Source organism: Macrosteles quadrilineatus, unplaced genomic scaffold (assembly GCF_028750875.1).
Source record: "Macrosteles quadrilineatus isolate MER2022 unplaced genomic scaffold, UCM_ALF_1.0 Scaffold_6__1_contigs__length_79288215, whole genome shotgun sequence".
In the NCBI taxonomy this organism is placed as follows: domain Eukaryota; kingdom Metazoa; phylum Arthropoda; class Insecta; order Hemiptera; family Cicadellidae; genus Macrosteles; species Macrosteles quadrilineatus.
Window position 1 is genome coordinate 28,778,185 of NW_026542599.1, and position 12,199 is coordinate 28,790,383.

The following is a 12,199-nucleotide window of genomic DNA, read 5'->3' on the forward strand; positions in this document are numbered from 1 at the left end:
TATAATCAAGGCTCTTATTTTATGTTTACTAAAATACCTGTTTCGAAGTGGTAGACTATTTTGCTGTTTACAAGATGATTTTACCCATGGCAGAATTTGTCTAAATGTGTGTAAACTAGCTGTTCTGAATTATATTCAGTTTTAGTTGACTACCTACCCAATTCCCGTACATAGGACGGCCTACAGCTCGTTTTAAATGAATTTGCAGTTCAAATTTAAACCTTCAGAAAGCTTACCACTAATATTTATTTAGTTACTCGTGATTTTTGCAAAACATTTTAAAAGGAGAGAATAAAATAACAACTACGATAATGTAGGCTATATATTTCAATAACAAAAAATAAAAGTAATATTTCTTTAAGACCACAAAATATTCTATATAAGGTCTTCCTAATCATAAGTGATACAGGTACTTTAACTATGTATACAATATGATGGCATGATATTTCTACAAGGTTAGAAAGTATTTTTATCATTGTTAGGCTCGTAGTTGGGTTTAAGCTCAAACTTCCAGACTCGGTTTGGTCCAATCTCGACGACATAGAGAGAATGTCCATCTTGAGAAATAGCGATTGCGTGAGGGTTGTTGAAAGCCTGAAATAAGATATTGTGTTTTTAGTTCAACATTTTCACCTTTGAGGGTGAGAAAGCACAAATATCAGGGAATCTTAGCATTTAAAAAACTTGAAATGGCTTAATGCTGTCCATGTAGTTTCATTGACTATTATAGGTAGTACAGATATACTTGCTTTCTCTCATTATGATTTTGTTTTGGAGTATCGACTCCAATAGACCAGCTGAAGTCAGTGTTTTCCTTAAGTAATAAATGCTTGTTAAAGCCTCTCATAGTGTGCTACGATTGTTGTATTTATATTTTCTCTTTAAGCTTTTATACTGTGGTAGTTTATGAGGGCATAGAATGTGCTAGAGTTTACAATAAGTTTCCATTTTAGTTGGACTAAGTTTAAAAAGTGGAACACCCTTTACAAGTTGGAGATTAAAAATTTAAAAGGACTACATAGTTTAAATACTTAGGAGTGAACATAGACCAATAACACAAAGACTAAGTATTGACGAATGTCAGATTATTTCTGAGGAATGAATGTTATTGGGCCCTTTAAATCATTGCTAAAAATTAGACTTTTGTCAAGGAAAACCAAAACAAAACTCTACAAAATGATAATACAGCCAGTAATACACGAATCTGAAACCTGTATATTGACAAAGAACCAAGAAAAGATATGAATTTTTTATATAAAATACTAAGAATTATGTACGGTCCCGTTAGTGAAAATGGTTTGTGTAGAATCAGGACAAACAAAGAACTAATAGAAATCTATACAGACCCAGACGTAATACGCCAAATAAAAAGTAGGAAACTATTGGGCCGGTCATGTTAAGAGAAGAAAGGAAGATTCAATGCTAAGAATGGTGTCTGAAAATCTTTCTCTTGGAAGACGACCACTAGGACAACCTCAGCTATAATGGCAGGACCAGGTGCGAAGAGACGTAATAAAGCTCAGAGCAGAGACTGAATGGATGGAAGACATAGAAAGGTGGCGACCTGTTGTTGGTGAGGCCAAATACCTACTGAGATTTGAGTGGCCACAAAGGTAAGGTAAGTTAAAAAGTTTATATAGAAGAAAAAGATGTTTGAAAGCAAGCAAACTGACTACAATTCAAACATAGACAATTGAATGTATACTTTACGGTGGTGTCCCTAAAGTCAAATCCATTAGAATTAATTAACTTTGTTTTGTATAGTAAAGAAGTTTAAGTTCTGCTTTAAAATTTGAATTGGAAGGAAAATCCCTCGCTTATCTCTACAGCAAACATTGCTAATTACTCAACATGGTAATATAAACAGAATTAACATTTGAATTGACATTATGTTTCCATAACATATGGTTGGATCATTTTCATCATACCGTGGAGGTTGGTCCCCAATGGTCCAGCATAGTCTCAGCCAAAGGATCGAGTGTAAACCCTTGGGTGGGAATAGTGGGGGATGTTTTGCCATTAACTGCATACACCAAATCTCCTGCGAACAAAGGGGGAGTTTACATTTTCATTCATAACTTTTGATAGTTTATTTATTTGAGCTGTGGCAGATCATTTTGAACATTTTTAGGATATCCTCTCAGCAATAATAATAAAAGCAGCTGTTAAGTGTTATCATAGACTAACCAACACAAGTAGACTTCTCATCCGATTGTAAATTTTGAAGCACGTTTTTCGTGTCTAGTTCATGTACGGTGACACTGGGTGCTAGTGTCAACAAAATTTTGTTTCTATTATTTTAGGGTTAATTTCTTGATTTGTGCTTTACTGTTTGGTTGTACAACTAAGGGACAAGTTATTGTTTATGATTAGAGCGTATTATTTGGTTAAACGAGGTTTTAAAGTACTGTAATAACGGGAAACAAATTGGAAACAAAACACGACCTCTGCATAAAACGTACAGAACTACCAATAAAATTGTCTTCAGCTGTTCCATAAGGATGAGAAATCTACTAAGAGAGTGTCTTTTATCTATGGTGTTATTTACTTGTCATTCTTTTTGAAAATTCTATTAAACTGTAAAAATTAGAGAAAACTAAAAGCGACTTCTAAAGGATAATTAATTTCTTTCTCTCCATCACGGAAGTAAATTATAGGAGTAAGTGCCGGTCATGTCTAGTTGACCACTGGTTTACATCTTCTTATATACTCTTGGCCATAAAATTCCTAATTACTGGAATGTAAATAGTTAATTGAAAAATTTAAAAATTGCAATGATAGTTAATACTTAAATACTTTTTCGATACTTTTTCTTTGAAATGGCAACGATACAAAGGTAGGTATTTTAAGCCAAGTATGAAAATGTAGATGAGTGTAGGATGAGTGACGCGATCTTGTAGTCTTGTTAGTGACTGAGCCCGACATATTCCTTAGACACAGTTCTCTCTGTCACTACCCATACCTACCATGAGAAGCAATACCAAAGACTCTGCCCAAGTCAGGTTGTTGTATAGTGAAGGTAAGACCAGGTCCAGGAGATCTGTCCCTCAACTTGGCTCCTATACAAGCTACCCTCATGTTCTCTCTGTCCCTACCTATACCTACCATGAGAAGCAATACCAAAGACTCTGCCCAAGTCAGGTTGTTGTATAGTGAAGGTAAGACCAGGTCCAGGAGATCTATCTCTCAACTTGGCTCCAATACAAGCTACCCTCGTGTTCTCTCTGTCCCTACCTATACCTACCATGAGATGCAATACCAAAGACTCTGCCCAAGTCAGGTTGTTGTATAGTGAAGGTAAGACCAGGTCCAGGAGATCTGTCTCTCAACTTGGCTCCAATACAAGCTACCCTCATGTTCTCTCTGTCCCTACCTATACCTACCATGAGATGCAATACCAAAGACTCTGCCCAAGTCAGGTTGTTGTATAGTGAAGGTAAGACCAGGTCCAGGAGATCTGTCCCTCAACTTGGCTCCTATACAAGCTACCCTCATGTTCTCTCTGTCCCTACCTATACCTACCATGAGAAGCAATACCAAAGACTCTGCCCAAGTCAGGTTGTTGTATAGTGAAGGTAAGACCAGGTCCAGGAGATCTATCTCTCAACTTGGCTCCAATACAAGCTACCCTCGTGTTCTCTCTGTCCCTACCTATACCTACCATGAGATGCAATACCAAAGACTCTGCCCAAGTCAGGTTGTTGTATAGTGAAGGTAAGACCAGGTCCAGGAGATCTGTCTCTCAACTTGGCTCCAATACAAGCTACCCTCATGTTCTCTCTGTCCCTACCTATACCTACCATGAGATGCAATACCAAAGACTCTGCCCAAGTCAGGTTGTTGTATAGTGAAGGTAAGACCAGGTCCAGGAGATCTGTCTCTCAACTTGGCTCCTATACAAGCTACCCTCATGTTCTCTCTGTCCCTACCTATACCTACCATGAGATGCAATACCAAAGACTCTGCCCAAGTCAGGTTGTTGTATAGTGAAGGTAAGACCAGGTCCAGGAGATCTGTCTCTCAACTTGGCTCCAATACAAGCTACCCTCATGTTCTCTCTGTCCCTACCTATACCTACCATGAGATGCAATACCAAAGACTCTGCCCAAGTCAGGTTGTTGTATAGTGAAGGTAAGACCAGGTCCAGGAGATCTATCTCTCAACTTGGCTCCAATACAAGCTACCCTCATGTTCTCTCTGTCTCCAATACAGAGAAGGTCGCGGTGTTCCAGCAGGGCCAAGCTGTGGGGAACTTCTAGAGACAGAAACTCTGAAACAATAGAAATATAAGCTATTGGTAACAAAATATTTCTTTATCATTGTATTCTTGCATCTGAAACCTCTGACTGTGAATTGACTGAGAGTTTCAACTATCCTATTGGTTATCCAACCTTTATACGTATTCGTATTATCCTAACCATCCTCCGGGAAACAATCAAGTATCACAAAACCATCTACCTCTTCTCACCTACCCCTCAGTTCTCAAATCTTAGTCTTGTTATGAGCTACTACTTTGAGGTGTACAATCCACAACTCTACGTTAAGTTAGACCCAGTTTTATACTAAAAATTAGTTCAGAACAATTGAGCCACTGACAGAGAATGCTGCGGTAATTTTTTTTTTTTATAAACAGTCACATACTTTCCCTCACTGAAACTCTATAATCATCCATTGTAAGGATCTTACATTAAGTCTATGTTCATGCCAGGCCACTAAGGTCTGGATTTACTTTCCCTCAAAATAGGCACGTAGGTAACAACACCAAATAATGAAATATTCTAGCATGAAAAATTACAAGAGAAAATACAACACAGTATGACGCTAATTAACTTAATGTTATCTTTTAGTAAAAAAATATATACCTTGAGCTCTGGGTCAGATGGAATGTTTTCTTGAGTGCCCAAAATCAGAGGCAAATCAATATATGTTTTTGTAACAAGTATACTGTAATTGGTCACTTATTGAAATCTATAGCATCTTGTGCCCCCTCAACTACCTCGGTAACAAAGAATAAGTAGGAAAATAGGATTTTAGACACTAGCGCAATCTCTGACTAGATCACAGAACTATGATCTTTTCAGTGGCATATCCAGAGGGGGTTTAGGGGTTTGAACCCACCTGCCTTTGACCTTAAAACGTGATTATTTTACAATCAAAATTTTTTTCCTACAATTACAAAATCCCTCTTGACCTCCGTTGTAATCCCCCCCCCCCTCCTCCTTAGGGTCATCCTAGTTACGCCTATGGTTCTTTCTGCCAAAAGAAAATGCCAGTAGCTGATCTATATAGATAAAATGCCTACTTCAGTATCCAGATTGAATGTTAAAACTAATGAACAAAGATACCTGGGTCCAGTTTCTTCTAAAAGAGTGAGTCTTAAAATATAAAAAAAACCTTTTAAAAACTCCTGGATAGAAATGCTATAAGGTAAAACAACATGTTAAATTTTCAATATAAAATAAAACCTATAAAATTACTGTCTTATAGCTCCAAACATTACACATTATATTACTATTACAATATTCGAACAAGAAAAATCCTCGGCTTATTCACTTGAACTGGTTTCTAACTTTCTATCAAGAAATACCTTGCTTCTGAGGGAAGACTCGGATGAGATTTCCCATTCCATCGAACTTGAGAATGCGAGAGTTACAATATCCATCTGCTACGAAGATCTCCCCAGTGGACGCAACAGCTACAGAAGTCGGCTGACAAAGTTCACGAAGTCCGTCACCGTGCTTGAACCTCTGACCAAAGGTAAGACCAGGTCGCCGCGCCCCAGGCGAGAACTGGACGACAACATTAAGTTGTAACCCATGGTGTGTAAAAGTTGCAATCCCAAATTATTATGACACCTCACAATGTTTAAATGAAGAGTTAAGACCATAGGAGTGTGTCTTTAAAAGTTGATGCAAAAGAATATTTCTGTCAATAAAAGTAAACAGTCACACAACTTCAAAGCACTATTGTGATCTTCAGGGTACAAAGCAATCACTCTAACATGTTTTGACATTTTCATTTTTTCCAGGTGCTATCTTTTTCCATCCACGCCAATAGCATTTATTACGTGTTAAAAGGGAACAGTACAAGCCCTGGTCTTGTTACTATCTAACGTTGACCTTTTGGTAAATAGCATCTTTAGTTAACACAATGACACATGGTAGTAACAATCTCGCTTGGAATCGCAATCGAACCAGTAACCTTCAGATATGAAGGCAATCACTGCAACCCCTTGGCTACCCAGACAATTGATTAATGAATTATTGTTGAATAATCTTGAAAAGCTGTCATGGGACACTCTTGCTAGGTAACTAAGTCAGAGAAGTGATCATTTGTTACTAACTTGAAGATGGCATTTGCAATGATGCTGAAACCTCAGCAAATGTTGGTGATGTGTAATTTTTACCCTGAAGACGACTGTGTGCATCAATCATAATCAAAACACAATGTTGTAATAAATCAAATATACGTATCAAAATGACAAAATAAGTGTTATTATGTTTAATTTATAATATTGGATACTGTAATATAAGTCACCTTAAAGACTTGGTGAAGAGCAGTGTCGGTAAGCCAAGTGTTTCCCTCCCAGTCTACGTGAATTCCATGAGGCATGTAGAAGAAATCTCGTCCCCAACTGCTGAGAACCTGAAAAGAAAATTTTTGTGACTTCTTTGCTAAGCTTAATGTGCAAAATACAGGATGTTATAGCCATAGGTTTAGCATGACTTCATGACAATGCCTGTAGGAAAGCTAAGAAAGGATTACCCAACGATTCCAGTTATTCAGCTTCAGCTACCAGCTCTGATCAAGGAAAGGATTTTGTCCTCACACTTATGTATGAAAATGTGTCTTGGGATTGACTCCAGTCAATCACCAATGGATTTTTAATAATTCCTTGGTTAGGAACACAATATAAGGTAGGTTAATCTAAAAAAATATGGGTCTTTTCTTTTCTAAGTGAGAACTCGTTCTCTTTACCCTACTAACTCGGTGAAAGCTTAAGCTGCAATAAAAAACTATAAGGTATGATAGTTTTGTCATTCTTACACTTCCCAAACACCAGGCCCGGGGTTTGCATGTGACATGCAATTGGCCAGAGAGATATTTGCCTGGCCTCCCCCTTCCTTACGGGGGAATTGTTCTCATCCTTGCCCCCCACCCCCAACAAACCTTGCTCCCCTGGGCCTGACCCTACTTACTTAAGTTGGCCCTTACCACACACAAATTGGTAGCTGCCTTTTTTTAATGTAAGCAAAATCCTACCATCTTTACTGGGACCTCCCAATCTACATTAGAAGTTTCAGTGTCAACACAAGTACCTTACCTTGCCAGAGTGAGGATCCAAAACCAGAACAGTATCTTCTCGGATTGGGCCTTGCTCACGATGCTGGAAGTCTTTGGTTACATTGAATGAACTAAAACATGTAGTACATTATAAAACAGTGAGAGCAACCAAAGAATGAATCAGTCAACCAAATCCTATTGATAAAGATATTTTAAGATAGTTTTAATTTTAAAATGCACTACTCATCCGATTTTGATATCAGGATATCAGTAAAAAATTAAGATCATTCTTAAATTTAAGTCTGCACTTTACCATTGACTATACACAGAGTGTAATACACTCTTAATGGTTTTACCTTAATTTTTGTCAATTCAACATTGAGTTTATATAGGACACAATATCAGCTCTCTCGTGCATTTAGACAGATTTATCTCCATGTGCTGTCCATAATGACAACAACATATTTATCCCAAAACTCTGGAAGCTTTTACTATTACTCATTCAACCCTACTAGATGTTTAGTACACAACTGGATTATTGTTTAGAAAATTTCCCTAAGTTATTGTCTTGCATTTTGAAATAGAATACTATAAAACATATCTCATTAAAAAAATTGTGCCAAAAAGGCATCTTAACCCATTCCTGCCTAAAGACAGGCGGCGCCCGTCCTAGCGCGTTAGGTTACGAAAGACTAAAGACGGGCAGCGTCCGTCCCCACGCATAATGCATTATTTTGCGTTATTATTAGGCTTATTATGCATTATTATTGATTTACCTAATTTTTCCTAATGTTTTAATTAGTTACAAAAGTAATATAATGATGCTTAGAATATTATTTTCCATTTATTTCAATACTCCCAACACTTAACTAAGTACACATGAAATTTTGGTGCAAAAATTGTATTAGGCCGAGGCCTATTTTGCCGTTTTGCAGTTTTACAAAAACAGCTATAAACCAAGTAAAGTTTTTTGTGTAACAAATTGAATACTATTTAAAAATTTGACCAATAGATTTTATTTTTATTTTTCAAGGTTTGCTTTCAAAAAACAAATTTTATTTGCATATATAAAAATGCAAAAGCCTACTATATGTATGAAAAATTGCTATAAAATATTTTTATTTAATATTAGTGTCTTATAAAAGGAAATTTTATGTAGATCAATTTAAGCACAAGTGTTAGGCATTTATTTCATAAATTACATTTTTAATGAGTTTTTTACTAAAACATTGTACATTTTGGCCCTTTTTTACTCAGTACTAGGTAAAAGTTCTTGTTGCAGTTCTTGTTATATGATACTTGACAAATAACTCAGTCAGGAATGGGTTAAAACCCTCACATCCCTTACCAAATTGCAACATCCTCTAATAAGAATAGAGGGTAAGTGTGCATCTGATGAAACAACAACCCTCTCGCTTCCATTATACCTGACCTCAGGGCAGGCTGTAAATTTTTCTATAAGAACAACATGGGAACTTTAAATTAGAATTTCTTTGAATTTTCTTTGTAACTAATAATTGTACAAAAACACTTTAATATACTAAATTATTTTTGTTTTAAAATCTTTAAAATTTTCTAGAGAAAAATTGGCAAATTTTGTGTTTTGTGGGTAAAATATGAGAAAACCCCTTTTTTACCCCATAAAACCCCGTTGCCATGGTCCGTTGATGCTGGTTCACATGCTCATTCAAGTCAATCCCGCCCTACACCTTTAAGCAAAATTTCATCAAAATACGACAAAAATTGCTCAAGTTATCGCGTTCACGGATAGATATAGAGTAATCCAGTAACTAATATATAAATCTATATAAAATATTGCCTACATGTATAACATTTTGAACAGATGGTGTTTTTGGCCTCTGGGGACATCAAATCGAAAAAGTAAATCGGTCCCGGGTCCAAGTTTTACTATGAGACCTACGGTAATAGCTTATTGCCTATTCTTTGTTTGAACTTCTTTCGTTCTTTGTTTCTTTGTTTGTTTGTGTGTTTGGTTGTTATTGCCTATATTCGTGCACATGTCGAAAGAGAGTGTCTCGGATGCTAGCAGCCTATAGTATAAATGGTATAATGCACCTCATTTGAACCAATGCCCACAACGTGCATCCCGGGAGGCAAAAAGTAACCAGACGCTCGAATTTCAGCGTTGCCAGCTGGGATGCACAAAATCGAGCATCTGGTGGCTTTTTTAACTTCATAAACTGGCATCCCTAGTCTAATCACCCCCATCTCATTTAATGCCCTACTAGCGTCCTGGTATAATCGTAGCCGTAGCCTAACATTCAAAATGCCATTTAAGCAAGACAACTTCTCAAACAAATAGTACTTGACTTACGTAGCATCCCACACTCGCGGACCTCTATGGAAGATGACAGGCTGGCCCACATGGTTGACTGTCACTCCGCTAACTTGTCCGATCTTGCCCAACAGACTCTCTCCCCACCCTTCCACCTCCTGGGGGTGTGGTGGCAGCACTGGCTCATCCTACCAACACATTGCAACAGTGAACCTAAACAACTATAGCCTAGTGTACCAAAATACTATTACAATACTAATACACACTAATACTATACACAACATATAATATGTTTGGGTTCAGATACAACAAAAATTGAGAAAAATATGCTTTTTAAAAACACCTTGAAATCCGCCATTTTTTTATCAATTTATATCTTATCCATCCTATACAGGGTTGGGCAAATGTGTGGATACCCCTAGTTAGCTTTTTAATGGGTGATACCAGGAAAACTTAACTCCACATACCTTCATAAAAGATAAAACTGCACTTTTTGGACGGTATCCCAATTTTTCCCGGGACCCCAAAATGGGGTATTTTGGGGGTAGCTCCAAAATTTTAAATGTAAAGCCCCATCAAGTGACACCTCATTAAAAAACATACCTCATTTTAAAGGCCTTTATTAAAGAAGAATATCAGTGAAAACTAGAGGTCTCTATCTCAACCAAGTACGACATGACGGCCATTTTATTAAATTTTCATCAGCCTGAGAGAACCATAACTTAAATGTAGGCATCAATATCCCATATTAACTTTTTAGCGAGTTATACCAGGAAAACTAAACTCCGCATACCTTCATAAGAAACAAAAATTCACTTTTTGGTCACTTTTTGGTTAACTTTTTGGACCAAAAAGTGAATTTTTGTTTCTTATGAAGGTATGCGGAGTTTAGTTTTCCTGGTACAACCCGCTAAAAAGTTAAAATGGGCTCAAAAACAAGAAAAAAATAAGTTAAAATTAAAAAAAAAAACATGGGATTTATGGGTTGCTATGTTAGTGACGAAATAACAACAATTAATATAATCAGAAAATCAAAACAAATTAAAGAACTTCCAATCACATGTTTTATTTACAGCGTGGGGTGAAAGTAGAGAAGTTTGCACAATATATCCTTTTGGTCGAGTTTTCAACCACGGGCCGAGCTCTCGTGAATAAGTCAATAAGTCATTTATTATATTATTTATCCATTTTAAATTTCCTACCAAACAAAATCAAGTCCCAAAAAATATTGAATACTTAACAGCTGGGAGGAGTCACAATTTTAGATGCAAAGTGAAGAGATCCCTTTGAGCTAGGTAAGTAATAAACGTGATAATGCTTTATCTGGAATCAATTGATGATGTATTGATAGCAACCACAAAAAACGTTGATTTCACGAATTTGGAAGGACATAAAATATGTAGGCTACTCTTGGTCGCTTCTTCTTCTTCATTTCCATTTCAAATTTTAGGTTTTATTTAGATATTTCTCTTACACATCTAGAGTTTTTATTGTAATTGAGTTTAAGTAGGTATTACGATTAAAATAATGATTTCAAACAAACCGTAGTCAATTACTGTAACTTAGTTTTCAAAATACATTCACTACGACAAACATTTAAATTTTTGCCACTTCAGTTGAGGGATACTTAATTCACTGTATATTATGAAAACTCGTCTGCAGGATATTAATACCAAAAACATCTTTGAAAACTCGTAATATTGGAAACGCCAAACTAGTCCTGATAAAGTCAGAAAAAACTCACATTTTATTCCAAATCAGAAAATATTTTTAAGAACAGTTTGTTATCAATGAAATCTGTTACGATATGCCAACAATGTTAACACAAGACCCACGTTCTCTACTTACGTAAGCTGACGGAGGGGCTTCGTTCAACACATTCTGAATCTGATTATAGAAAAGTTCCTGCAGCGTGTTTCCTGCACATAGTTGATACGATAGCAGAAGACAACTCAACTGCAGGAACGTATATACCGCCATCTTGGACGGCGATCGATGCTTGCGGAGACGCTAGCGCTAGCGCCACTTTGCGGCCCTCGCGGTTGTAGCTAGACAACATCGATCAGTTGTCAATATCTTTCAAAGTTTAAATAAAAAACAAATTGTCTGTATTCTGTTAATTTGCCTAAAACTTAAAATGTGGAAAATTGTGGTTTTAGCTAATGGACCTTAACATTGAGTAGGGCCCATACTTAGTTTAAAATATTTAATGTATTCGGTAACCTTTTGTTTTCGTTATTGTATGTCTCTGAATGCTGGGAAAGAAAGTGGAGGCCGTAGGCCGCTAGCAACAGTAGCAACCACTTACTATATTTTATCTGATCTTTCTGATCTCAACCTATCTCAGCTTTACCTAACCTTACCTAACGTATCTCGACATAACCTTATCCTTACTAAAATTAATTTATAACCACGCCATTCAAATTGTGTGAAAAAAGTGATCGGGGACACACAAGTTTTTCTAAATCATTTTCTATAGTTGCAGAGTTGATTCTTTAACTCAGAACTCCTTAACCTTTACACCGAACCTGGTACAGTTCGGCCAAAACTTATGTGTGCGCGGACAGGTGGCTACTATCGGAAATAAAACATACAAGTACCGGTTATTGGCAGTGCTAG

The 12,199-nt window shown here is 36.6% G+C and overlaps 1 protein-coding gene across 1 annotated transcript; it reads right to left on the bottom strand.

The window, feature by feature from the left end:
* Window positions 1-304: 304 nt before the first annotated feature.
* Window positions 305-11,570, bottom strand: LOC128997424 (peptidyl-alpha-hydroxyglycine alpha-amidating lyase 2-like). The gene is made up of 12 exons (XM_054423062.1): window positions 11,429-11,570; window positions 9,620-9,768; window positions 7,325-7,415; window positions 6,538-6,645; window positions 5,588-5,789; window positions 4,079-4,270; window positions 3,801-3,935; window positions 3,523-3,657; window positions 3,245-3,379; window positions 2,967-3,101; window positions 1,929-2,041; window positions 305-594 (listed from the first exon to the last, which is right to left on the bottom strand). The coding sequence occupies exons 1-12, from the start codon at window positions 11,558-11,560 to the stop codon at window positions 457-459; spliced, it is 1,665 nt and encodes a 554-aa protein (XP_054279037.1). The 5' UTR covers window positions 11,561-11,570; the 3' UTR covers window positions 305-456.
* Between the last annotated feature and the right edge of the window lie 629 nt (window positions 11,571-12,199).